This window comes from Pan paniscus, chromosome 23 (assembly GCF_029289425.2).
Source record: "Pan paniscus chromosome 23, NHGRI_mPanPan1-v2.0_pri, whole genome shotgun sequence".
NCBI lineage: Eukaryota > Metazoa > Chordata > Mammalia > Primates > Hominidae > Pan > Pan paniscus.
The window spans coordinates 51,380,740-51,408,199 of NC_085927.1; the positions used below are offsets into that span (position 1 = coordinate 51,380,740).

The 27,460-nt window shown below is 54.2% G+C and overlaps 1 protein-coding gene and 1 long non-coding RNA gene across 2 annotated transcripts; one reads left to right on the top strand and one right to left on the bottom strand.

Moving 5' to 3' along the window:
* Positions 1–1,408: 1,408 nt before the first annotated feature.
* Positions 1,409–10,981, bottom strand: LOC130541134 (uncharacterized). Its single transcript, XR_008955179.1, has 2 exons — positions 10,850–10,981; positions 1,409–1,588 (listed from the first exon to the last, which is right to left on the bottom strand). It is a non-coding gene; the product is annotated as an uncharacterized LOC130541134 (long non-coding RNA).
* A 153-nt stretch (positions 10,982–11,134) lies between these two features.
* Positions 11,135–27,376, top strand: CSDC2 (cold shock domain containing C2). The gene is made up of 4 exons (XM_003814633.5): positions 11,135–11,301; positions 21,941–22,239; positions 24,362–24,484; positions 25,439–27,376. The coding sequence occupies exons 2-4, from the start codon at positions 22,064–22,066 to the stop codon at positions 25,599–25,601; spliced, it is 462 nt and encodes a 153-aa protein (XP_003814681.1). The 5' UTR covers positions 11,135–11,301; positions 21,941–22,063; the 3' UTR covers positions 25,602–27,376.
* The last annotated feature ends 84 nt before the right edge of the window (positions 27,377–27,460 follow it).

Sequence of the window (27,460 nt, forward strand, 5' to 3'; positions counted from 1 at the left end):
TATTTGAATGAACAAAATAATAATAAAAGAATTGGCTGGGCGCAGTGGCTCACGCCTGTAATCCCAGCACTTTGGGAGGCCAAGGCAGGTGGATCACAAGGCCAGGAGTTCAAGAACATCCTGGCCAAGACAGTGAAACCCCATCTCTACTAAAAATACAAAAAATTAGCCAGGCACGGTGGCATGTGCCTATAATCCCAGCTACTCAGGAGGCTGAGGCAGGAGAATCGCTTGAACTTGTAGGGCAGAGGTTGCAGTGAGCTGAGATCATGCCACTGCACTCCAGCCTGGGCGACAGAGTGAGACTCTGTCTAAAAAAAAAAAAAAAGAATTGCTGAAGGTATAGGAGTGAGGGAGAAATAGGGCTGGAAACTCACCAAGGCAGGAGAAAGAGAGTCACTCAGGATGACTAGGAGCATAGCGTTTCCATGCCACAGCACACGAGTTGAGCACCTGCAGGGATGCCCATGACCCTCTCAGTGCCCCACGGCCTCTCTGTAAAAGGGAAGCAGCAATAGATCCCATCTCAAATGACTGTCCATCAGCAGAGTGCTGGCTGAAAAAAAAACATGGTACATCACATACCAGAAAAATATGAAGCCATGAAAAAGAATGAGAATGTCCTTTGTGTATTGATATAGAATGATATTTAGGATATATTGTTAAATCCAAAAATACAAGGTGCAGAGCACTGTGTAATGGTGTAATGGGATGTTACCATTTGTGTAAAAAAGGGAGAAAAATAATTATCTAATGTTATTTTATGCAGAAAATAGCTCTGGAGGGTTCATGAGAAGTGGATTACACTGGTTGTCTCTGGAGTAAGGAATGAACAGCTGAAGCGGGGTGAGGGGCAGTGGGAGGGGAGAGAATTTTTTCCTAAATGCACTTTGGAATCTTTTTTTTTTTTTTAAGAGACAAGGTCTTGGCCCGGCGCAGTGGCTCACACTTGTAATCCCAGCACTTTGGGAGGCCAAGGCGGCTAGATCATCTGATGTCAGGATTTCGAGACCAGCCTGGCCAACATACCCCATCTCTACTAAAATTACAAAAAATAAGCCGGGCATGGTGGCGGGCACCTCTAATTCCAGCTACTCGGGAGGTTGAGGCAGGAGAATCACTTGAACCTAGGAGGCAAAAGTTGCAGCAAGCCAAGGTCATGCCATTGCACTCCAGCCTGGGCAACAAGAGTGAAACTCTGTCTAAAAAACAAACAAACAAACAAACAAACAAAAAACAGAGAGAGAGAGAGAGAGAGACAAGGTCTCACTCTGTCATCCAGGCTGGAGTGCAGCAGTGTGATCATAGCTCACTGCAGCCTCAAACTCCTGGGCTCAAGCAATCCCCCAGTCTTAGCCTCCTGCATGGCTGTAGCTGTGTACTATAGGCACGTACCACTCCACCCGGCTAATTTTTTTATTTTTTATTTTTGTAGGAATGGGGTCTCACTATGTTGCCCACGCTGGTCTCGAACTCCTGAGCTCAAGTGATCTTCCCTCCTCGGCCTCCCAAAGTGCTGGCATTAGAGGTGTGAGCCATTGTGCCCGGCCAGGAATCTTCTTTGTGTGGGATCATGGGAATATATTACCTGTTCAAAATGAATAAAACAAAATTTAAAAAGCAATTAAGATTTTTTTTCACATCTTAAAAAAAAAAGCTTCTCTTGGCCCCCTTTCCTGGCTCCCTTTTCCTCCAGTGAATGCTCCATTTTTCTGCTCCCTTTACTAGCAAAACTGCTTGAAACAGTCGTCTGTACTTGTTGGGTCCCTTCCAAACCTCTCTTCTCTCTCCGACCTGCTTCAGCCAGGGTTCTGCCCCTGCTGCTCCAGGGAATATGCTTCCTGAGGGTCATTAATGGACTCCGTGTTGCCAAATCAGTGGTAATTCTGTCCTCAGTGGCAGTTTTTGTCCCAGAAGGTCAGACACCTTTTCCCCTGTGGCCCAGCCATGTTCTCCACCCACCTCACAGACTCCTCTCTCGGCCTCACAACACTGGTGGGCCTTGGGCTCACTTTCGGTTCTTGGTACACTCCTGCGGGTACCATGCCTCCACACAGCACCTGCCGCTCATGGCTCCGCCCCTTCCTGCCAGCCTAGCCTCTCTCCCCGAGCACGGACTCCACAGCTCCATCTGGTCACTCGAGTTTAACATGCGTCACAATGGGACTCCTGGCTGGCCCTCCCAACAAACCTGCTCTTATTCATCTTCCCTGTCTCTTTTTTTTTTTTTTTTTTTTTGAGACAAGGTCTGTCGCCAAGGCTGGAATGTAGTATTGAGATCACAGCTCACTGCAGCCTCTACCTCCTAGGCTCAAGTGATCCTCCCACTTCAGCCTCTCCAGTAGCTGAGACTACAGGCGCGCACCACCACACTCAGCTAATTTTTGTATTTTTTATATTTATTTATTATTTATTTATTTATTTATTTTTGAGACAGAGTTTCACTCTTGTTGCCCAGGCTGGAGTATAATAGTGTGATCTCGGCTCACTGCAACTTCCGCCTCCAGGGTTCAAGTGATTCTCCTGGCTCAGCATCCCAAGTAGCTGGGATTACAGGCATGTGCCACCACGCCTGGCTAATTTTTTGAATTTTTTTAGTAGAGACAGGGTTTCACCATGTTGGTCAGGCTGGTCTCGAATCCCTGACCTCAGGTGATCCGCCCGCCTTGGCCCCCCAGAGTGCAGGGATTACAGGCATCAGCCACTGCGCCCAGCCTCATTTTTGTATTTTTTTTAGAGATGAGGTCTTGCCGTGTTGCCCAAGCTGGTCTTGAACTGAGCTCAAGCAATCCTCCTGCCTCAGCCTCCCAAAGTGCTGGGATTATAGGCGTGACCCACTGCGCCGAGCCTCTTCCCTGTCTTAGAAAATGACTTCTCCACTCTTCGTTGCTCAGGTCCAGGCTTCAGAATCATTCTCCACTCTTTGTCTCTCACACTCTTTGTGAATCCCTGAGCAAATCCTGTTGTTGCTGTCTCCAAAATGCATCCAGAATCCGACCTTTCTCCATCAACTCCACTGCCATTTTTGGGTCCCAGCCACCCTCAATCCTCCCCGGGCCATCGCAGCAGCCCCAGTACAGGTTTCCAGGTTCCTGTCCTTACGCCCTGCCGCCTACAGGTAACACAGAAGCCAGAGAATTGCTGTTTCAGTGTCAGTCAGGAATTTTCTCTCTTCCCCTGCAGACTGTGCAACACCCCATCTCCTGAGAGGAAAAAGCCCAGGCCTTAGGATGGCCTTCACAGCCCTTGGGGTCCCCCTGCCCCCGGACTCCTCCAACCTCATGCCCCACTCCTCCGCCTGGCGGCTGTTTTTCAGACACCCCAGACCCACCCCCACTCAGGTCCTCCACCTGTGCCGTTTCCTCTCGCTGAACACCCTTCCAGTCACCTCCTCCAGCTCCTTGCTGTAACGTCACCTTGGTGAGGCTTGCCCTGGCCCCCTGTTTTATTTTTGTTTATTTATTTTGTAGAGACAAAGTCTCATTATGTTGCCCAGGCTGGTCTTAAACTCCTGAGCTCAAGCGATCCTCTTGCCTCAGCCTCCCAAAGTGCCAGGATTATAGGCGTGAGCTACCAAGCCCAGCCTTGACCCCCTGGTTTAACCACTCACCACCATCCCCACACTTCCCTGTTTAATTTTCCCTGGCATTGCCTAGGCTAGCATTCCTAGTCTTCCAACATGACATTATTTATTTCTTAAGCTATTTTTGTTTGTTAGGCTTTTTTTTTCTTTTTTCGACAGGTCTTGCTCTGTTGCCCAGCAGAGTGCAGTGAATTCCTGGGCTCAAGGAATCCTCCTGTCTCAACCTCCCCAGTAGATGGAACTTTAGGCACTTGTCACCATGTCCAACTTTTTTTTTTTTCTTTTTGAGATGGAGTCTCGCTCTGTCACCAAGGCTGGAGTGCAGTGGCACGATCTCTGCTTACTGCAAGCTCCGCCTCCTGGATTCACGCCATTCTCCTGCCTCAGCCTCCTGAGTAGCTGGGATTACAGGCACGTGCCACCACTCCCGGCTAATTTTTGTATTTTTAGTAGAGACAGGGTTTTGCCATGTTGGCCAGCCTGGTCTTGAACTCCTGACCTCGGGTGATCCACTCGCCTCAGCCTCCCAAAGTGCTGGGATTACAGGCGTGAGCCCCCATGCCTGGCCTTATTTATTTGGGTACTTTTAAAACCTCTCTCACACACCTATAATCCCAGCGCTTTGGGAGGCCGAGGTGGGCGGATCACAAGGTCAGGAGATCGAGACCATCCTGGCTAACACGGTGAAACCCCGTCTCTACTAAAAAATACAAAAAATTAGCCGGGCATGGTGGTGGGCGCCTGTAGTCCCAGCTACTCAGGAGGCTGAGACAGGAGAATTGCCTGAACCCGGGAGGCGGAGCTTGTAGTGAACCGATATTGCGCCACTGCCACTGCACTACTCCAGCCTGGGTGACAGAGCGAGACTCCATCTCAAAACAACAACAACAAAAGTCCCTGCATGGAGGCCAAGGCACAGGCAGAAGTGCCACTGGGAAAGGAGATTCTAGAAAAGGCCTAAACACTAGACATCCTGGGCCAGGTGCAGTGGCTCGCACCTGTAATCCCAGCACTTTGGGAGGCTGAGGCTGGCAAATGACTTGAGGTCAAGAGTTCAAACCAGGCTGGCCAATATGGTGAAACTCCATCTCTGCTAAAAATACAAAAATTAGCCAGGTATGGTGGCAGGTGCCTGTAATCCCAGCTGCTCAGGAGGCTGAGGCAGGAGAATCGCTTGAACCCAGGAGGTGGAGGTTGCAGTGAGCCGAGATTGCACCGTTGTACTCCAGCCTGGGTGTCGCAGCAACTCCATCTCAAAAAATAAAAATAAAAATAAAAACCACTAGACATCCAGATGTCACCCAGGATGCTGCTCCCTGGTTTGGCTTGGGCCAAAAGTGAAATGCGGAGAGTCACCAGGTATTTGGTGAGGGCCTCAGAGGCCCTCCTATAGGGGCCTGTGCTCTGGGGGGACTGACAGGAAACGGAAATAGACACGTAGGGAGATCATTCCAGGTGGTGCCATTGAGAGGGTCACATGGATAACATGATGGGGCATAACTAGAGACCACTGCCCTCGCCAGGGCACCAGCTATAGCTTTGTTCAGAAGGTGAGGATGAAGGGGAACCCTCAGCATTGAGAAGGCTGGAGACCCATGGCCCAGAGGGTCCAGGAGTGTGTGTGAATGGACGGATGGCTGAGGGAGACTTGGCTCACAGCCCAGACCAGCCCTGGAGCAGCCGGGAGACAGACTGCTACCCCAGCCTCAGGATCTCAGGGCAGGATGCGGGGGAGGTTGACTGTGGGCCAGAGCCCGCTACCCATCACAGAGAGCTACTCCCACGGACCTGGGAGGAATTCTGGAAGGAGTCTGAGCAGCAGCTGCAGAAGGAGACCCTGCCCCACGGCCCAGGGACCTCAGCTGGGGGAACCCCCTCACCTCCCCCATTCTTCTGCCTGCAGTGATCGCTACCCCAGACAAGGGTGCCAAGCTCTGAAGCCTGCTGGCCACAAAGAGGCTCTGCCAGGTTGCCAGCTATGCTGTTTGTTGGCAGAAGCATGTCATTCCTTCCCCTCTCATTTCAGATGAGGAGCAGACCTCTCGTCAGGTCCCCCAAATCCCATACGATGTGGCTGCTGCCCTTCTCCTACATGCTGTTCCAGCCACATTTGCAATCGTAAGTTGCTTGAATGTGCAGAGTTGTTTCTCCCCTCTGGGTGTTCCCTTCCCTGCCTTTTTTTTTTTTTTGAGAGGGAGTCTCGCTCTGTTGCCAGGCGGGAGTACAGTGGGGTGATCTTGGCTCACCGCAACCTCTGCCTCCTGGGTTCAAGTGATTCTCCTGCCTCAGCCTCCCGAGTAGCTGGTACTACAGGGACACGCCACCACACCCAGCTAATTTTTGTACTTTTAGTAGAGACGAGGTTTCACCATGTTCGCCAGGATGGTCTTGATCTCTTGACCTCATGATCCACCCACCTCGGCCTCCCAAAGTGCTGGGATTACAGGTGTGAGCCACCACACCCAACCCCCTTATTTTTTATTTTTGTAACTTGTGATTCTACATTTGTCTGTGGATTTTGTATCATCTGTATCATTTGTAGATGAGATGCGAGCTCCATGAACTCAAGGAGCTCACCTGCGTTGTCTGCCGCTGTCTTCCTGGAGCCTTGGCCATCTGGTACATGGTAGGCAGGCAATAAATATTTGCTGAACGTATGAATGAATGCACAAATGATGTGGTCAGATCTGCAGGAAAAGATCTTCCCTGGCAGAAGGGTGGTAGTCGGATTGGAGGAGACAAGTGGGAGACAAGGAGAGAGGAAGGAAGGACCACTCTGATTTACTGAGTCCAGGTTGGAGATGAGTCCCACTGTAGGGGAGATGGGCATCTAGGGGATTGAAAAGACATTTCAAAGACAGTGTGGCATGGCAGGAAGAATAGGAGTGTAATGAAGCCAGAACCTCTGTGTGTGTGTGTGTGTGTGTGTGTGTGTGTGTGTGTGTGTGTGTTTGAAACGGAGTCTTGCTCTGTCGCCAGGCTAAGAGTGCAGTGCCGCGATCTTGGCTCGCTGCAACCTCCGCCTCCCGGGTTCAAGCAATTCTCCTGCCTCAGCCTCCCGAATAGCTAAGACTATAGGCACTTGTCACAATGCCCAGCTAGTTTTGTACTTTTAGTAGAGACAGGGTTTCACCATGTTGTCCAGGATGGTCTCGATCTCTTGACCTCGTGATCCTCCCGCCTCAGCCTCTCAAAGTGCTGAGATTACAGGCATGAGCCACCACGCCTGGCTGAACCTCTGTGTTTTAATACCAGCTCCATCACCAGCTGTGATGCTCTGTGCCTGAGCATCCTCATCATCTTGTCACACGGCACCAACACCTTAGAGGTGTATGTATCTCAAAGGGATGTGGATTCAATGCCACATAGGTCCAGGCCTGGCCACCACAGGTGGGCTGACCGTCGATAACAGGAGTGAGAATTGTAATTCAGGTGGAATCAGTAGTCGCAGGCACTATTTGGCTCTAACCCACCTCTTCGGCTTCTCCAAGGCAAGGGAGGCTTTCAAGGAGATGAGCTTTTGAATTCTCAGCTTTTCACAAAAATAGCCTCCACGCCGGAGCCCCTGGTTTCAGGCAGACAATTTCTTTGTTACTCAGCTGCTGGTGGGTGGGTGGGTGGGGCTGCGGCTGCTCTTTTCCTGAATGAACAGCTGTGCCCTCTCATCGCCGGCTCAGGAATAATCATAACACTGCTTCAATGCTCGGCCCAGCCTCCTTCATTCACTGCTCTCTGGCTGCCTGGCAGCTCTGGGCACATGTTCAACAGCCCATGGGAGGGGCCAAGAGAAAGGAGACTGGACGTGAAGGGAGGGGTCAGGGCCTTGGCCACAGCAGCCGGGCCTCAGCCTCCTGAGAGCTGGCCTCCGGGACCCTGCCTCATGTTCCGCATTCCCTTCCCTCACCCTGTCCCCTGACACTGCCTCCTTTCTGTTCCTCCGCCACCCCAAGCTCATATACAGCCAAGGGCCTTCCAACCTCCCGAGCTTCTTCCCTCTCGATGTCTTCTCTCTAGGTCCTGACAAGCTGGGTCCCGAGGTCACCTGGAGTGCAGAAATGTCCGCCCAGCCACTCCCCCTCTGCTGGCCAATCAGCTTATAACCCATCACTCAAACAACATGGGGGCCCCCGGGAGAAGGGCCAGCCTGGGCATCCACATTCCAGCTCAAGTCCTGATGCCAGTTCTGGTTGGCCAAGCCTGGGCCAGAGGTCCTACAGACCAAGAGAGGGGAGAGGTGATTCCCCAGGTGACAACATCAAGGCAGTTCCCAGCAAACGGGATAGTAAGGGTGGCCAGGGAAAACTGCCAGCGTCCACCATGGCTCCAGCGCTTCTGCTGGGAGGGCAGGTTGGTGTGTTTGAAAAACATGGGTCCACCGGGCGCAGTGGCTCATGCCTGTAATCCCAGCACTGTGGGAGGCCGAGGTGGGCGGATTGCCTGAGGTCAGGAGTTCGAGATCAGTCTGGCCAACATGGTGAAACCCTGTCTCTACTAAAAATACAAAAAAAGTAGCCGGATGTGGTGGCGTCCTCCTGTAATCCCAGCTATTCAGGAGGCTGAAGCAGGGGAATTGCTTGAACCAGGGGTGTGGAGGTTGCAGTGAGCCAAGATCGCACCACTACACTCCAGCCTGGGCAACAGAGCAAGACTCCGTCTAAAAAAAAGAAAAAAAAGAAAAAAAAAACATAGGTCCAGAGATCAGGCTTGGGGCCTCTGCTCCAGCACTCCTCCACTTCGGAGCCGCGTGACTCAGTGGAGCCCCACGAGCTCTCTGAGCTGTTTCCTCATCCCACCGAACCCGATAGAGCTGTCAGAAGAAGCAGGCAAGGGGCTGGGCGCAGTGGCTCATGCCTGTAATTCCAGCACTTTGAGAGGCCGAGGCAGGTGGATCACCTGAGGTCAGGAGTACAAGACCAGCCTGGCCAACATGGCGAAACCTCATCTCTACTAAAAATACAAAAATTAGCCGGATGTGGTGGCACACGCCTGTAGTCCCAGCTACTCAGCAGGCTGAGGCACGGGAATTGCTTGAACCCGGGAGGCAGAGGTTGCAGTAAGCTGAGATCACACCACTGCACTCCAGCCTGGGTGACAGAGCGAGACTCTGTTTCCAAAAAAAAAAAAAAAAAAAAAAGAAGAAGAAGAAGAAGAAGAACCAGGCAAGGGGATGCCTGTGAAGGCCCTTTGAAAGATATTATTGCTGGGCCGGGCGTGGTGGCTCACGCCTGTAATCCCAGCACTTTGGGAGGCCAAGGTGGGCGGATCAGGAGATCAGGAGATCGAGACCGTCCTGGCTAACACGGTGAAACCACGTCTCTACTAAAAATACAAAAAATTAGCCGGGCGTGGCTGCAGGTGCCGGTAGTCCCAGCTACTCGGGAGGCTGAGGCAGGAGAATGGCCTGAACCTAGGAAGTGGAGCTTGCAGTAAGCCGAGATCTCGCCACTGCACTCCAGCCTGGGCGACAGAGTGAGACTCCGTCTCAAAAAAAAAAAAAAAAAGAAAGATATTATTGCTGGAGGAGAGGAAGGCAGAGAAGAAAGAAGAGACGATGTTATCCCAGCACTTTGGGAGGCCAAGGTAGGAGGATCGCTTGAGGCCAGGAGTTTGAGACTAGCCTGGGCAACATAATGAGACCCCATCTCTATAAAAATTTTTTGAAAACTTAGCCAGGCATGGTGGTGCACCCCTGTAGTCCCAGCTACTCATGAGGCTGAGGCAGGAGGATCATTTGAGCCCAGGAGTTGGAAGCTGCAGTGAACTGTGATTGCACCACTGCATTCCAGCCTGGGTAACAAAGCAAGACCCTGTTTCAAAAAAGAAAAAATAAATAAATAAAAAGGAGGAAAGAGAGAGGAGAATTTAAAGGGGAAGGGAGGCTCCTCTGGGTAGAGTTCTCAGGTAGGGGTGTGAGATAAAATCAGAACCCTGGCTGGGCGCGGTGGCTCACGTCTGTAATCCCAGCACTTTGGGAGGCTGAGGTGGGTGGATCACGAGGTCGGGAGATCGAGACCATTCTGGCCAACATGGTGAAACCCTGTCTCTACTAAAAATACAAAAAAATTAGCTGGGTGTGGTGGTGTGTGTCTGTAGTCCCAGCTACTCAGGAGGCTGAGGCAGGAGAATCGCTTGAACCCGGGAAGCGGAGGTTGCAGCGAGCTGAGATCAAGCCACTGCCCTCCAGCCTGGGCGACACAGCAATACTCTCTAAAAAAAATAATAATAATTCAGAACATCCCCAGGTAACCACAGGCAGCATTTCTCAACAGTCTCTCCTGCAGAACCAGAAACCCAGACTGTCTGAGCCTGATTGTCCTGAGAGGTTCTGGAAGGGCAGGGGCGTGTGGTGACACTGGGTGCTCCTGGGTTCCAGTACCTCTCTAGCCAGTTGGAAGAATATAGGCAAGTCAAGTCCTTCCTCCTCCCTGAGCCTCTAATTCCTCACCGGTAAAGTAGGGATGATAAAAATAAATTATTAAATTGTTGTGAGGTTTCAATGAGGGCAAAGCTTGCTGCCTGAAACAGAGCAAGCTCTTGTGGCATCTTAGCTATTTGTATTAGTTACTTGTATTTTTCTCTGCGGTTTCCCTTTTAACTCCCACCTCCTTTTTATTTTAAAAAGACTCCTTTTGAAAATGCCAGCCTGCCTCAGTAGTACCCGGAGACACCAGGGAAAGGCTTCCTTCTTTCCAAGCTGAGGCTGAGAAGGAATGGGAAGAACGAAGAGAAGCACCTTTGTGGAGGCCTCCTCCAGCCGGCCCTGGGTTTAGGAACATCACACACTCAACCTCCAAAGGCCCTCAGGGGCTGGCCCAAGGTCACACAGCTTGACAGTGCAGAGCACTTCAAAGCCAGGGCGTGTGGTGTAAAACAGGCTGGGTGCCTGAATTCAATCAGCCCTCTCTACTTCTCTACTCAGAGCCTCCCAGGCTGTGGGGTGTTCACCTGTGCACCTTCAAGCCAATCACTTCCTTGGGGTCCTCGTCAATTCAATTCCATGGAAATATTACAAGGGGTAGACAGAGATGAGCCGTGTCAGTGTCTGTACTAGCAGAGGGCAGGACCACTGAGCGTCCGGAGGGGAGATGAGTGTCTGGGTGTCCCTGGGAACCTGGCTTGTCTCGACCCCTCTGGGGGGCTCCTCTTGGCTCTGACCTCCATTCTCCCAGACTCACCCCCACTCATGCCCACCCACCCCGAGGGGCCCCCCAGTGTGCACTCACACACTCACACTCAAACTCACCACCCCACTTGCTCTCTAATTACCAGGAACGTGGCGCTGTCTCAGGTTCTTCCTCCCCTGCATTCCTCAGCAGCTGCCCTCACTGGGCAGGGCAAATTATACTGTGGCCCAACCATAAAAGCCACTTTCCAAAAAAAGAAGCTTTAAGGCCCCCGAGAGACGCAGCTGAGCCTCTCACCTGGCAGTGCCTGACTCAGGAGGTGATGTCTGGGCCATGAGCCACAGAGCCTGGTGTCCCTTTAAGCAGGGAGTACAAATTCTCATCCCTCCCTCCTGCTCTCCCTGACGTCAGCTGGAAGGCGTGTGAGTGAGTGAGGGGCTGAGGTACCGCCCGCGCGAGCACACACAGACACACACACACACACACACACACATCTTCCAGACCCATCCCCTGCCTGCCAGCTCCACGAGCCAGAGAGAGACAGAGCGCGGACGCCGCAGGAGGCAGTGCCTGGACCCCGGCTGCCCAGGAGAGGTGAGGGGCTAGATGGGGCCTGAGGACACTGTGCCAGAAACTGTGGCTTTGGCCAGGCCGAAGGAGAGAGGTACAACGTGAAGGTGGGGGCTGGATCAGCCCAGTTCAGCTTACAGATAGGGTGTTGGGGGTATAGAGGATACCACCTGTCTCTCCCTCCCTCCTTCTCTCCCCGTGACCCCCAAATGAGGTGAGGCCGTGTGGCTCCCGTGGGAGCATGTCTGTGTCTGTGTCTGGGACCTGCGTCTGGCTCAGGAGGCAGAGAGCAGCAGATACCTGCCAAGCCGCAGCCTCCTGTCTGGGAAGCAGCGGGAGAGAGGACCGCCTTGACCAGAGAAACCCCAGTGCCGCTTCCAGATGCTGAAAGCAGAGTGCAGCAGGGACCCTTGCTGGTCCTTCCCCTGGAATGTCGGGCTGGGAAGGGACCGGCTGGGAAAGGCAGACAGTTGGACCTGGAGCAGCTGTCTTATCCTGACTCTATTTTTTCCCCAGTGTGATGGGGATAATTGTGTTAGTTGGCTTAGAGAGGTGGCTCCGTGTGGTTATTCTCTTCCCCCAGGTACCACCCCACCCCGAGCCCTTGCTTCTTGCCTGCCTGCTGGTCTGCTCTGACCTCCACCCTTGCCAGGACACAGTCCCCGGAGGGCAGGGGTGATAAGTCAGGGCCTGCTAGGCCTCCTCTGTCATGGGATACAGGGACTTAGGGTGGCCTTGGCTGGTGCCAAGCCCATGAATGGCCTGACCCTGGCACAAGGAGTCCAGGCGGAGATAAGGGGCGACGCTGGCACCCACAAGGAGACAGCAGGTTCCTGCCAAGCTGCCAGCCTGCAGGCTCTTCCCAGGGAGAGGGGAGGGGGACACAGAGCGAGAACAATAATAAATAGAGTGTGAACTGCTGCATCCACTGGGGCTGGGGGAGGGGAGGAGGAAGTATGCCCAGTGGGGGGTGGGCAACCTCTCTGAGAGCCTGGCATCATGCTGCCTGGCTGTGATCCGGCAGGGGCCTCTCCCTGGGAAAGGGGGTCTCCAGCTTTCTGGGGGATGGGGAACTGGTTTCCCAAACCTGACTCCATCCCAGAGTCCTCTGGACCCTCCAAATTCTGAATGTTTCCTCCTCCCAGCTTTGCCCTGCCGCCCCCCATTTCCTTGAAGTCTTCTCCAAAAATGTCTGTTTTCTGTGTCTGCCCATCTTGACCCATCCTCACCCCCTTCAAAAAAAAAAAAAAAAAAAAAAAAAAGACAGGTATAGACAGGAACTGCCTGCCCGTGTCCTGGGAAAGGCCAGAGGACAGTTTTGGCCACAGATGGCTCTCCCAGGCTTGGAGAGACATGGCTAGGCAATGTTCACGGATGTGCAGGGGGATTCCCTGAGGGGGACTTGGGGACACTCTCGGATGGCTGGTGGGGAGGGGACACCTGCCAGCCAGTCTGGAGTAGAGCCCCCTAGGGGGTAGAGGGCGCTCAGGACCTGGCTGAGCCAGTCATGTCCACGGTCACAACTGGGGCAGCCAGGACCCAGAGCCTTGTAGGAATGGGGCTTGGGGCAGTTCAGACCTTTGTCCATGCTGAGCAGCAAAATGTGAGGCTAAAAGTAGTAGGGAGCTCTTCTGCCCCACAGCCAGCAAAATAACACTCCTGGGCTGGGGGGCTGGCATGGCACACCAGAAAGCTTTGGGGTCACACTGATTGGAGTTCAAGTTCAGATGCTGTGTGTATGTATGACTTTGACCAGTCTATTCCTCTCTCTAGGGGGTCTCAAAATGGGAAAGTGACTTGCCCAGGTTCGCACAGCCAAGCACAGGTGGGACTGGGGTGCGAATTTGGCTCTCCCAGTGCCGTCCTGGTTTCCCCACCACCACCCAAGCCACAGAAGCCCAAAGGCCTTAACCACAGCAGTTCCCCAGGGCAGCCTGGGCATGTGACAAGGAGGACTACAGGGTCTCTTAAATAATTAAGCTCAAGTATTGGCTGGGGCAGCCCCCATGCACAGACTCAGGCACACAGGCTGTGTGGGGGAAGGACCAGGTTTAATCAGGTCACCTCAGGCTGCAAGAGCAGTTCAGGCACTGATGTATTTTAAGGAGCATCCGGGAGGCTGGGGGAGGGGGAGGAGCCAGGGAAGTGTCAGCTCCTGCCCGGGGGTCCTGAGTTTGTTTTCTCACTCTCCCAGGGCCCACCATGCACAAGCTCCCGATGTTCGGGAAGCCCTTCCAGCGTCATCCTTGTGTTCCCCGTCCTTTCTATTTTTAAACCACCGTACCCATTCCTCCCATCTGCTCCCCTGTGATGGGGGCTTGGGGCTGGGACATTTTTATTGGGGGAGTTGTTTTTAAGTTTAGCAGAGTTGGTGAGTGACTCACCCAAGGTCATGGTCTGAGTCAGCGCAAAGCCAGAAATAAAAGCCCCAGTCCTGGCTCCCCAGGAATTCCACACCCGTCTCCTCCTTCTCCAGGGGAGGGTGGGCGCCACCCTCAAGGAATGGCTGGTCTTCACCTCCCCAGACATCTCCAGAGGGCAGATATGCTGCACCTGACCTGCTGTGAGAGCTCAGCGAGGCTCTTCACCTCTCTGAGCCTCAGTTTACTCTTCAGAAGATGGGTGTACTAAGCCAGGCGCAGTGGCTCATGCCTGTAATCCCAGCACTTTGGGAGGCTGAGGCGGGCGGATCACGAGGTCGGGAGATCGAGACCATCCTGGCTAACACGGTGAAACCCTGTCTCTACTAAAAATACAAAAAAAAAAAAAAGAAAAATTAACCGAGCGTGGTGGTGGGCACCTGTATTCCCAGCTACTCGGGAGGCTGAGGCAGGAGAATGGTGGGAACCTGGGAGGCGGAGCTTGCAGTGAGCCGAGATCGCACCACTGCACTCCAGCCTGGGCGACACAGCAAGACTCCATCTCAATTAAAAAAAAAAAAAAAAAAGAAGAATGGGTGTACTAATGGTAGTTACTGCATGGGGTTCTTATGAGGATGAAATGAAAAAATGGGGCAAAGGGCTTGGCACATGGTCAGTATCAATAGATCACTAGATGGTGGCTGAGGCTCACATCAGGACTTCCAATGCTGCTTTTTTAAAATTATTATTGTTTTTGAGACAGAGTCTTGCTGTGTCACCCAGGCTGGAGTGCAGTGGCGCGATCTCGGCTCACTGCAAGCTCCGTCTCCCGGGTTCACACCATCCTCCGGCCTCAGGCCTCCCCAGTGACTGGGACTACAGGTGCCTGCCGCCACGCCCAGTTAATTTTTTGTATTTTTAGCAGAGACGGGGTTTCGCCGTGTTAGCCAGGATGGTCTCAATCTCCTGACCTCGTGATCCACCCGCCTTAGCCTCCCAAAGTGCTGGGATTACAGGTGTGAGCCACCACTCCTGGCCCCCAAGCTGCATTTTAATAATCTGTTTCTGTTCCCCCTGCTGGACTGGGGTGCTCTAAGGACAGCTGTTGCCCCACGTTTGTTGTTCTGGTGCCTGCACTCAGTTTGATTTCATTTACATATGTGTTTTTGAAAACCTCGGAGGAGAATTGGCCTGACCTTCATTAGTCATCTGGACCAACAATGATTCACGTAGCTGAAGAGAAAGGTGAGGTCCAGAGAGGAGCAGGTGCCTGCCCCAGGTCACACAGCACTGGGTGGCTGACCAGGCTGCCTTTCTCTAATCCGCTCAGACTGAGAGGACTCATGGTCAAGAGAAGACCATACAGTCAGGCGCGGTGGCTCACACTTGTAATCCCAGCACTTTGGGAGGCCAAGGGGGTTGATCACCTGATGTCAGGAGTTCAAGATCAGCTGGCCAACATGGTGAAACTCTGTCTCTACTAAAAATACAAAAATTAGCTGGGCATGGTGGTGAGCGTCTGTGATCCCAGCTACTCGAGAGGCTGAGGCAGGAGAATCACTTGAGCCTGGGAGGCAGAGGTTTCAGTGAGCCGAGATCGCGCCACTGGACTCCAGCCTGGGAGACAGAGTGAGACTCAAAAAAAAAAGGATGGGTGCGGTGGCTTACGCCTTTAATCCCAGCACTTTGGGAGGCTGAGGCAGGTGGATCACAAGATCAGGAGTTTGAGACCAGCCTGGCCAACATGGTGAAACCCCATCTCTACTAAAAATACAAAAATTAATCGGGTGTGGTGGTGCACGCCTGTAATCCCAGCTACTCAGGAGGCTAAGGAAGGAGAATTGCTTGAACCCGGGAGGCAGATGTCGCAGTGAGCCGAGATCGTGCCACTGCACTCCAGCCTGGGTGACAGAGTAAGATTCCATCTCAAAAAAAAAAAAAAAAAAAAAAAAAAAGAGGACTATGGCCAGGCACAGTGACTCACACTGTAATCCTAGCACTTAGGGAGACTGAGGCTGCAGTGAGCCATGATGGTGCCACTGCACTCCGGCCTGGGTGACAAAGTGATACCCTGTCTCAAAAAATTAAAAAGTAAGAGAGAACCATGACAACCATTTCCTGCCCCATTCTGCATCCTTTTAGGGGAGCTGAGAATTGGAGCAGAGCCCCAGCATGGGCTGTGGTTCATCTGCCAAGAAGGCTGAGTCACCACCCAGAGTGCCCCATGACACTGCATCCAGCCTCAGGTTATCTCCAAACAGCCTGACATTTGTGTTTACTTCTAGGCCCCTTTGTCTGCAGAGTCAGTCATTTGGGGTCTGGCCTTCTGCAGGGAAATGAAGATGAACTTGGCTCAGAGCCCAAACTCAGGGCTGGGGGACAGGGGGATGCACACTTTCCGGGGGGCCTTTGACACAGCTCTGTGGCTCCTCCCGACAACCTGGGTAGGATGTTATGATCAGCCCCATTTGACAGATGAGGGAACTGAGGCACAAAAAGGGAGAGTTGGCTGGGCGCAGTGGCTCATGCCTGAAATTCCAGCACTTTGGGAGGCCAAGGCGGGTGGATCACCTGCAGTCAGGAGTTCGAGACCAGCCTGGCCAACATGGTGAAACCCCATCTCTGATTAAAAAAAAAAAAAAAAAGGCTGGGCGCAGTGGCTCACGCCTGTAATCCCAGCACTTTGGGAAGCTGAGGTGGGCGGATCATGAGGTTGGGAGATCAAGACCATCCTGGCCAACATGGTGAAACCTTGTCTGTACTAATACAAAAAATTAGCTGGGCGTGGTGGCACATGCCTGTAGTCCCAGCTACTCGGGAGGCTGAGGCAGAAGAATCGCTTGAACCCCACAGGCAGAGGTTGCAGTGAGCCAAGGTTACGCCACTGCACTCCAGCCTGTTGACAGAGCAAGACTCCATCTAAAAAAAAAAAAAAAAAAAAACCACACAAAAATTAGCTGGGTGTGGTGGTGGGCGTCTGTAATCCCAGCCAGCTACTCGGGAGTTTGAGGCAGGAGAATCACTTGAACCTGGGAGGCAGAGGTTGCAGTGAGCCGAGATCGCGCCACTGCACTCCAGCCTGAGGGACAGAGTGAGACTCCGTCTCAAAAAAAAAAAAAAAAAGGGGAGGGTCACCGGGCTCAGTGGCTCACGCCTGTAATCCCAGCACTTTGGGAGGCCAAGGCGGGCAGATCACGAGGTCAGGAGATCGAGACCACAGTGAAACCCGTCTCTACTAAAAATACAAAAAATTAGCCGCGCGCGGTGGCAGGCGCCTGTAATCCCATCTACTCGGGAGGCTGAGGCAGGAGAAAGGCGTGAACCTGGGAGGCGGAGCTTGCAGTGAGCCAAGATCGTGCCACTGCACTCCAGCCTGGGCGACAGAGCGATCCTCCGTCTCAAAAAAAAAAAAAAAAAAAAAAAGGGAGGGTCACAAAACTGGGTTGCAGTGGAACAAGGATTTAAACTCAGGCAGTCTGGGTCTCAGGCTGCCCTCTTACCTGACTGCTCGTTCTGAAGGGCATTATTCCTGGCAGGAGATGGCCCCAGAAGGACACACGAAATCCCCCTGGAGCTGGCCTTTAGCTCTGTTTGAGTGGAAACAAATGTTCTAGAAACATATCAGTTTCTCTGCTCTTGGGGGAGTTTATTTTCCCATTTAGTTTCTCAGGGAAAGTTCTTTTGGAAAAACTCCAGCCTCATCTTGGCTGAACCAGGAACAGAATTTATATTCACAGGAAGAGCACTGGTTTACTGTTAGACAGATCTGGGACTCTGTCACCTGCTGTGTGACTTTGGGCAAGTCACTCAACCTCTCTGAGCCTCAGCTATCTCATCTGTAAAATGGAAAAATTGTAATTTCAACTCTATAGGGTAACTGGGAGGTTGAAACATAGAAAATAATTTCTGTAAAGACTTTTGCACAGTACATGGCATTCAGCCAATGAAAGCCTCATTTTCACTTGCCCTCTTTGGCAGCAATGCTCTGGAGAGGGGGTCTGAACTGGAGGGTTGCTCCGTATCTCCATGTTCCCTTCTCTCTGGTCTCTCGGGCTGCTGGGCATTGTACAGCTCCTCCAAGCCCACGCCCTGGCGGGCCCAGAGAGGGAAAGGCCCTGTACCAGCTCACACAGTAGGTCAATAGCAATACAGAGCCTGGACACAGGACTCCTGCCTTCCCACTGGAAGGCTCCAGATCATACTGATTGAAATTCTGGCTCAGACTTTGATTGGTGTGTGTCCTTGAGTGAGTGATTTAACCTCTTTGAGCCTTGGTTTTGTTGTCTACAAAGTGGGGTAATAATAGCACCAGCCTTGAAGAGCAGTTGCAGGAATTAAAATAAGAGACTGTGGAGTTTTGAGGGGTGGGCGATCCTTAGGGAAGAAGAGAGGATGAAAGTGAATGGTGGGCTTGGCCCAGCTCGGCTGGGTCTCTCCTTCCCCCACTCCCTCTTCCCTCAACACCCAATTCCACAGCCTTGTCTAGGAGGGGCAGGCTCTCGCCCAGCGCCCAGCGCCTACTCAGTGCTTCCCACATCCCACCTCAATTCTCATTTCATCCTCAAAAGAGCCCTTGGAGGAGAGAGTCTTTTTTTTCTCTCTCCCTCTCTTTTTTTTTTGAGGCTGGGTCTTGCTCTGTCGCCCAGGCTGTAGTGCAGTAGCTTGATTACCACTCACTGCAGCCTTGACCTCCTGGGCTCAAGCAGTCCTCCCACCTTAGCCTCCTGAGTAGCTGGGACCACAGGCATGCACCACTACACCCAGCTAATTTTTTTTTAAGACAGTGTCTAACTTTGTCCCCCAGGCTGCACTGCAGAGGCGTGATCTCGGCTCTCTGCAGCCTCGACCTCCTGGGTTCAAGCAATCCTGCTGCCTCAGATGCCCAAGTAGCTGGGACTACAGGTGCGCCACCGCCATGCCTAGCTAATTTTTGTAATTTTTATAGACACAAGCTTTCGCCATGTTGCCCCAGCTGTCTTAAGCTCCTGGGCTTAAAAGATCCTCCTGCCTTGGCCTCCCAAAGTGCTGGGATTATTGGCGTAAGCCACCTTGCCGGTTGGAGGAGGAATTCTTGTGATCCCCATTTCCCAGATAAGGAAACTGAGGCTGCAATGGGCGACAGGGGAGAAGCCTGTTCTCTCTGCCTTGTGGAAGCTGCCTGTCTCCTGCCCCTGCCTGAGCTCTTGCCCTGAGGCCAACTCGCTGCCTCCTCTTGGTCCTGTCTTTGCTGTGGCTCTTCTGCCTCCCTTCTGCTCTTTGGTCTCTCTGCCACCTGAGAGCCCATCATGGGGAGGCTGCCCTCGACCCTGGCCCAGAATCATCAGTGGGTTCTTCCCCCATCCCTGCTGCCCACTTAGCATGAGGCCCTGGAGCCGCACAGTCACTTGGGTGGGAGGTCTGGCTGGCCAGAGCAGGCCCCAGCTCAGCCGCGTCTCCCTGGTAACCACCATGAGCTACATCTCCCCCTCTCCATCCTCCTCTTCCCTCCCTGCCCCTCCATGGCCTCCCAGCACTGGCTGTCACTGCCAAGCACAATACCAGGCCTGGGAAAACTGCAGTTGGGAGACCGCCCTGCTCCCTAGAGAGAGGGAGGCAGGGCCTCTGTCCCCATCGCCTGCCAACCCTCACCCAGGTGGGGCAGGTGGCACTCAAGGAGTGCACTGCAGGGCGTCTGGTGCTTCCCAGCTGTGTCATCTTGGGTAACTTTGCTGCCCCGTCTTCTTTTTTTGGTAACAGCTTTACTGAGATATCGTTCATATACCATAAAATTCACCTGCTTAAGGCGTTCAGTTCAGTTGTTTTTAGTACATTCACAGAGTTGTGCAGCCATCACCACAGCCAATTATAGAACATTTCCATTCCCCAAAAAGAAACGTTCTACCCATTGGCAGCCCTCCCCTCTCCCTCCTTCCCAGCCCTGGTGACCACCAGTGGACTCCCTGTCTGTGAGGATTTGCCTCAGAGATGGAATCATGCCCTCTGTGTTTTTGGGACTGGCTTCTTCTCTGTGACCTTGCAAACATTCTAGCATAATGTGTGCAGGGTTCATCTAGGGTGTAGCGTGAATCAGTATTTCTTCTTTTCTTTTTCTTATGGCCAAGTGCTAGTCTACCATGTGTCTAGACCATAATTTATTATCCATTCATCTGCTGATGGGCTCGGGCTGTTTTCACTTGTTGGCTGTTGTGAATGAGCACTGGTGTGACCATTCATGAACATTTATGTCCAAGTGTTTCTATGGTTGCTTTTTTTTTTTTTTTTTTGACAGAGTCTGGGTCAGTCACCCACCCTGGAGTGCAATGGTGTGGTCTTGGCTTGCTGCAACCTCTGCCTCCCGGGTTGAAGCAATTCTCATGCCTCAGCCTTCTGAGTAGCTGGGACTACAGGTGGATGCCATCACACCCGATTAATTTTTGTATTTTTAGGAGAGACAGGGTTTCACCATGTTGGCCAGGCTGGTCTCGAACTCCTGACCTCAAGTGATCTGCCCACCTTGGCCTCCCAAAGTGCTGGGATTACAGGTGTGCGCCACCACACCCGGCTATTTGTGTGGTTGCTTCTTGAAGCTTCCGTATTCTTCTCTCTAAAATGAGGATAATGGGTGAAAAGGCCAAACCTGGTTTGCCCTGCCAACCTGGCATGAGCTTAGACAGAAAAGCCCCACTTCAGCCTTTTCAGGGTTGAGGGTCTGTGAGGCAAGCCAAGCCCGGGGCTCCACTGCCTTCCTGACTGGAGGGGGAGGGTTTGGGGAGGAGGGAGGATACTACTCCACCTCCACCCCCTAGGCATGGCAGAGCCAGCTCAGCATCTTGGTTCAGAAAAATTCCACTTGCTGTATAATCTTGAGCAGAGGCCAGAAGACCTGCTCCAGTGGACTGCTGGACTCATCCAGGCCTGCCATGCAGGGTGTTCAGGCTTTCTGAGCTCTGGACTTCAAGGAACCTTACAGGAACCTTGTGGGTGATTTTCCTTCCCTGGGAACTCCAAGCTCTGTGGTGGGAGGGGTATAAAATGGAGGCCACAGGCCTGTAACCCCAGCATTTTGGGAGGCCGAGGGAGGTAGATCAACTGAGGTCAGGAGTTCGAGATCAGCCTGGCCAACATGGTGAAACCCCGTCTCTACTAAAAATACAAAAATTAGCCAGGCGTGTTGGCAGACACCTGTAATCCCAGCTACTTGGGAGGTTGAGGCAGGAGAATCACTTGAACCTGGGAGGCAGAAGTGGCAGTAAGCCGAGATCACACCACTGTACTCCAGCCTGGGTGACAGAGTGAGACTCTGTCTCAAAAAAAAAAAAAAAAAAATTAGCTAGGTGTGAGGGTGCATGCTTGTAAATTCCAGCTACTTGGGAGGCTGAGGTGGGAGGATCGCTTCAGCCCAGGAGATGGAGGCTGCAGTGAGTCATGACCATGTCAGTGTTCCCCAGACTGGATGAGACCATGTCTCAAAAAAAAAAACCAAAGGATCAATGCTAGCCCCATTTTACAGAACAGAAAATAAGAGTCAGAAGTTAAGAGTGTTGACCAATGGGCTGGACGAGTTGGCTCATGCCTGTAATCCCAGCACTTTGGGAGACCAAGGTGGGCAGATCACCTGAGGTCAGGAGTTCGAGACCTGCCTGGCCAACATGGTGAGACCCCATCTCTACTAAAAATACAAAAAATCAGCCAGGTGTGGTGGCAGGCGCCTGTAATCCCGGCTACTCAGGAGGCTGAGGCAGGAGAATCACTTATACCCAGGAGGCAGAGGCTGCAGTGAGCCGAGATCGTGCCAATGCACTCCAGCCTGGGCAATAAGAGTGAGACTCTGTCTAAAAAAAAAAAAAAAAATTTGACCAGGGCCAAGGCTATGTAGCCAGAAGGTGGAGGATGCAGGATTCAAACCCAGGCCTGGGTGTGGAGCCCACACTCCCACCTGCCATGTTGGAGCTGATGTGTGGCTTGGCTTGCTTGAAGTCACCAAGTTGTAGGTGACAGAGCTAAGGTTTGAACCCAGATGTGTGACTCTGAAACAACTGACCCTTATGCCGAACCATATTCTAGACCATCACTGGCCACCCTACCCAGCCACCTCCCAGGCCCCTGGAGTTAAGAGAATTGAACTGCAAACTGGAAGGACTTAGGGGTCATATGACCCCTAGTTTTGTTTTTCTGGTGAGGACTCTGAACCACGATGGGGTCGTTTGTGACTTGAAGTAACGCCGTGAGGATAGCAGGTGGGACCAGCCCTCCTCACTGTGGCCAGGGTTCAGGAGCTGCTCCCCTGGACTAGGCTCACCTGTGCCTCTTTCTTCCTCTTCCAGACGGAGCCCGTGGCTGGTGAGGCTGCAGAGCAGGGCCAGGCCGGGCCCTGCCCGCAAGGACGACCAAACCCCTCACCGGCCCCTGGGCCCCAGAGCCCACCAGGCTCTCCTGCTGGCCCCACCATGACTTCAGAGTCGACGTCACCCCCAGTTGTGCCCCCGCTCCACTCCCCCAAGTCCCCAGTCTGGCCCACCTTCCCCTTCCACAGGGAGGGCAGCAGGGTCTGGGAGCGGGGTGGTGTCCCACCTCGGGACCTACCCAGCCCTCTGCCCACCAAGCGGACCAGGACCTATTCAGCGTGAGTACCTGCCCCTTGCCCAGGCCCCTGACCCTTGTCAGGACACGAGCTGACCATCCCCAACCTCTTCCAACTCCTGTTGTCCTCACCTGGGACAGGGGAACTGTGTGTGGACCTTCCAGTAACTGGATGGATGTTTGTCCCATACATCCATCCATCCATCCACCCATCCATCCACCTGTCCATCCATCCATCCACCCACCCACCCACCCACCCATCCATCCATCCACCCATCCATCCACCTGTCCATCCATCCATCCACCCACCCACCCACCCACCCATCCATCCATCCACCCATCCATCCACCTGTCCATCCATCCATCCACCCACCCACCCACCCACCCATCCATCCATCCACCCATCCATCCACCTGTCCATCCATCCATCCACCCACCCACCCACCCACCCACCCATCCATCCATCCACCCATCCATCCACCTGTCCATCCATCCATCCACCCATCCATCCACCTGTCCATCCATCCATCCACCCACCCACCCACCCACCCACCCATCCATCCATCCAGCCACCCACCCACCCACCCATCCATCCATCCAGCCACCCACCCACCCATTCATCCATCCATCCATCCATCCACCCACCCACCCATCCATCCATCCACCCATCCATCCACCTGTCCATCCATCCACCCACCCACCCACCCACCCATCCATCCATCCACCCACCCACCCACCCATCCACCCATCCATCCAGCCAGCCAGCCAGCCTCCCACCCACCCACCCACCCACCCATCCACCCATCCATCCATCCATCCATCCACCCACCCACCCACCCACCCATCCATCCATCCATTCATCCACCCATCCACCCACCCACCCATCCATCCATCCACCCACCCACCCACCCACCCACCCATCCATCCATCCATCCATCTATCCACCTGTCCATCCATCCATCCATCCATCCACCCACCCATCCATCCGTCCATCCATCCGTCTGTCCGTCCATCCATCCACCCATCCATTCATCCATCCATCTATTCCACAAAGATTTACTGAGCTCCTGACCAGTCGGGATCCATAAGCTGCTTACAATCCAGAGGGGACTTGTTCACCATCCATTACCACCCAGCCGGGTTAGGGGTGAGGACCCAGCATGGGGTACCAGAGGAGATGATGTCCTGGTTGGGTATGGAAGATGTATCAGGTGAAGAAGGGAGCTGGCGATTCTGGGCAGATAGTACAGCATGGGCAAAACCCAAGACACGGAGTTAACCTTTGGAGAGGGGTGGGCAGGCGGGACAAAGACTAGGCCTGGGCCTTTGGGGTAGGTCACCGATGAGGTGGCATAGGGGAGTAATATGGGTCCATATTGGGGAGGCCAAAGGATCTTTTGGGAAGGACAGAGTCTCGCTCTGTTGCCCAGGCTGGAGTGCAGTGGTGCAGTCATGGATCACTGCAGCCTCAACTTCCTGGCCTTCAGCAATCCTCCCACCTCAGCCTCCTGAGTAGCTGGGACGACTGGTGCGTGCCACCACCCCCAGCTCATTTTTTAAAAAAAATGTTTGGGCCAGACATGGTGGCTCATGCCTGTAATCCCAGCACTTTGGGAGGTCGAGACAGGTGGATCAGTGAAGGACAGGAGATCAAGCCAGTATGGCCAACATGGCCAAACACTGCAAAACCCTGTCTCTACTAAAAATGCCAAAACTTAGCTGGGTGTGGTGGTGGGTGCCTGTAATCCCAGCTACTCAGGAGGCTGAGGCATGAGAATCACTTGAACCTGGGAGATGTAGGTTGCAGTGAGCTGAGATTGCACCCCTGCACTCCAGCCTGGGTGACAGAGAAAGACCTTGTCTCAAAAAAAAAAAAAATTTTTTTTTTGTAGAGATGGGAGTCTCCCTATGTTGTCCAGGCTGGTCTCAAACTCCTAGGCCCAAGTGATCCTCCCGCCTCAGCCTCCCAAAGTGCTGGGATTACAGGTGTGAGCCACCGTGCCTGGCCTCATTATCGTTGAATGGGGATGACTGTGTGGTTTCTGGCCTGGGGCAAGTTTCTCACAGCCCTGAGGCACGCTCAGCAGAAAGGGCCCAGAATGGCTGTAGGGATCCGGGGAGGAGTTCCTCAGGCCACAGCTCCAATCCCACTACCCTATCTCCAGGACAGCCCGGGCCTCAGCTGGCCCTGTGTTCAAGGGCGTCTGTAAGCAGTTCTCACGCTCGCAGGGCCATGGCTTCATCACCCCCGAGAACGGGTCCGAGGACATCTTCGTACATGTGTCTGAGTGAGTCCCCTCCACCTCCCTGTTCTTGGCTCCTGCCCTAGTGTCCCCAGTGGTGCCTCAAAAATGTCTCTCCACGCCTCTCCTCTCACTGGCTGAGGTCTGTATTCATGGCGCCTTTTCTGTCCTCTGAGTAGGGGCTGAGGGTGCGTTGGGAGAGGAGGGCTGGGGCCAGGGAGGGAGTGGGCACGCAGACCCCAGAAGCCTGGGAGCCAGCGGCTGGGCCCTGGATCCTGTTACAGCATCGTGGAGGTCTGAGAGGGCTAGGCCAGCTCCTGAGCCTCTTGGCCTGGAAAGGGCCTTCATGTGGGTGGGCCAGGAGGTAGAGATGGATGTCATGTCTAGGCCTGGCCCCACCCACTTCTAATGCCAGGAGGACCGGGGGAGGTCACTGAGCTTCTCAGAGCTTTAAGGACCTCCCCGTGCCCTTTCACATCTCAGTCCCCAAGGGACCCAGAAAGGGAGGTACAGTTTATGAGTCCCATTTTATTTTATTTATTTATTTTTTGAGAGGGAGTCTCGCTCTGTCGCCCAGGCTGGAGTGCAATGGCACAATCTCGGCTCAGTGCAACCTCCACTTCCTGGGTTCAAGCGATTCTCCCGCCTCAGCCTCCCGAGTAGCTGGAATTACAGGTGCCAGCCACCATGCCTGGCTAATTTTTGTACTTTTAGTAGAGCCAGGGTTTCGCCATGTTGGCCAGGTTGGTGTCAAACTCCTGACTCAGGTGATCCGCCCGCCTCAGACTCCCAAAGTGCTGGGATTACAGGTGTGAGCCACTGTGCCCAGCCATGAGTCCCGTTTTACAGATTCGAGAGCTGAGGTTCTGAGAAGCAAGGCCTGGCCAGGCCTCCTGGCCTAGGGAGGCTTAGGGCCAGGCTGCCCCCAAGGCCAGGCCGCAGGATTGTCTGGGGCACAGGGCCTGCCGCTGGGCTAACACCCCTCTTCCTGCCCGCCAGCATCGAGGGGGAGTACGTGCCAGTGGAGGGCGACGAGGTGACCTACAAGATGTGCCCTATCCCTCCCAAGAACCAGAAGTTCCAGGCCGTGGAGGTGGTGCTCACTCAGCTGGCCCCCCACACTCCCCACGAGACGTGGTCTGGCCAGGTTGTGGGCTCCTAGGCTGAGTGGCTCACAGGCCAGCTGGCCGGGGGTTGGGGAGCCACACAGGGTGAACGGGCAGCAGCCGGCTCCATGCCCCACTGCCCTGGCTGATGAGTCCTTCGGTGGCCTCAGTGTGCACGTCTGTCTGTCCGTCTGTGCTTGTGGCTATGAGCGTGTGCCTCCACCCACCCCACGACCCGTGACTACTGTGCAAGCTGGCCAGGAGGTGGGTGGAGGGCGAGGCCACCAGACCTGGCTTCTCGCTGTCCACTGCCTCTCTCCTCCCCTCCCTGCCGCAGACACGCAGGACCCGCTCGCCCTCCTGCTTACCCGTCCCCATGGTGACTGAGCTGCGAGAGCCTGCACTGGGCTCACTCCCTGGCCTCCGCCCCTGAGCTGTCCCGTGTCAGTCCCTGGCCCGGAGCCAGGCTCTCTGTGCTACTTACTTACATCTCCCTCCCTTGGCTGAGGTCCCCCGCCACAGCCTGGACCCTTCCCTCAGAAGCCTGGCCGGTGGGTGCTTTTGGGGAGCCTCTCAGCCTCTGGCAGGGGAGGAGGACTGACACGGAGGCACACAGGCCTCTCACTGCCGAGGCCAGCCTTCCTTCCTGCTCTGCTCTCTCAGTGCCATGGAGAGGCAGGAAGAGGGGCCTGAGGGCGGAAGGGGTTTGGGGCTCCCATTTCGCCGGCCAGTCCCTCCTCCTCAGCCTGGCAGTGGCGCTGGGCTCCTTCCCCTGGGCTGTACTGAGCCGAGCCCAGGGGTTTGCAGAGGGTGGGGGTCCATCTCTCCAGCTTGGCTGCAGCCCTCCTTTACCCTGACTCACAAGCCCCACTGATGCTCTGGGCCATGCCCAGCTGACGGCTGCTGTGGATGCCACGAGGGACGGACACACGTCCGGGGCACCCACGAGGAGGGCCCCCAGCCTGGGAGACTGGCCCTGCGGCCTCCACGTCAAACTCTCTTCCCAAAGCCCTAACAGACCAGTGGCCGAGGTGTGGCTCTTATCGCATCCATCCCTGAAGATGTGTGGCTGTTGCTGTCACCTGGAGTCCTTTTGGGGCCAAGATGTGTGTGCACCCGGGGTCGTGGCCATTCACTCCCAGGCAGGGGTGAGGGTGGCCTGGCCCAGGAGGCCAGGAAGGAGGGCCCTGTCTGCCTCCACCTCTGGGTGCACCCCCTGCCTACCACCGTCCCTCCTAGAGAGCACATCGCCTGACCGGGGAGAAATGGGGCCGTGGTTCAAGGGAGGGCTGGCCAGGGGTGGGACCCTTATGAGACTCAGTCTGTGAGTAAAACCGGGGGCTCAAATGCCCAGGATGAGGGGATCAGTGACTGTCTAGGAGGATCCCTTGCCTTGTAGGTGCCCCAAGACCGCAGGGTAGAGATCAGCCGGGATGCCTGCATCCCACCCCCGGCCCCAGGGCCCACCACATAAAATCTGGGAGCCCAGAGCTGCTGAGGTGTGGTCAGCTCCCCTAAAATGGGCACGGCCCAGCCTGTCCCATGAGGAATAAAGGCCCCTGGCCCCCTTGAGAGAGGGCTTGTTGGTGAGGGCTGACTCCTGGGGGCCCCCAAGGCTCCCCTCCTGTGGGGAGGCCACCTTTTAAGGCACCACTAGCAGTCAGGATATGGTGGCATCAGCCCTGGGGCCTCCTGGGTGGCAGGGGGGCAGCAGCTCTCCTCCCCACTCACAGGCCCTGCAGTGCCCATTTGGAATTCCTCCCAAGACCCCTGGCCACCCAGACCCCCCATTCTTCCTAACACTGGCAATAAACCCTCAACTGTGACCCACCGTGGCCTGAAGCTGCCTCTGTGTCAGGGTCCCCAAGGAAGGGGCTGGGGGTGGACACACCAAACCAGCTCTTCTTTGGGGATT

Bases quoted from the DNA above. Each gene is read 5' to 3' on its own strand.
- CSDC2 (XM_003814633.5), top strand. From the start codon at position 22,064: ATGACTTCAGAGTCGACGTCACCCCCAGTTGTGCCCCCGCTCCACTCC. The intron at 22,240-24,361 runs GTGAGTACCTGC...CCCTATCTCCAG, and splicing joins CGGACCAGGACCTATTCAGC to GACAGCCCGGGCCTCAGCTG. The intron at 24,485-25,438 runs GTGAGTCCCCTC...CCTGCCCGCCAG, and splicing joins ATCTTCGTACATGTGTCTGA to CATCGAGGGGGAGTACGTGC.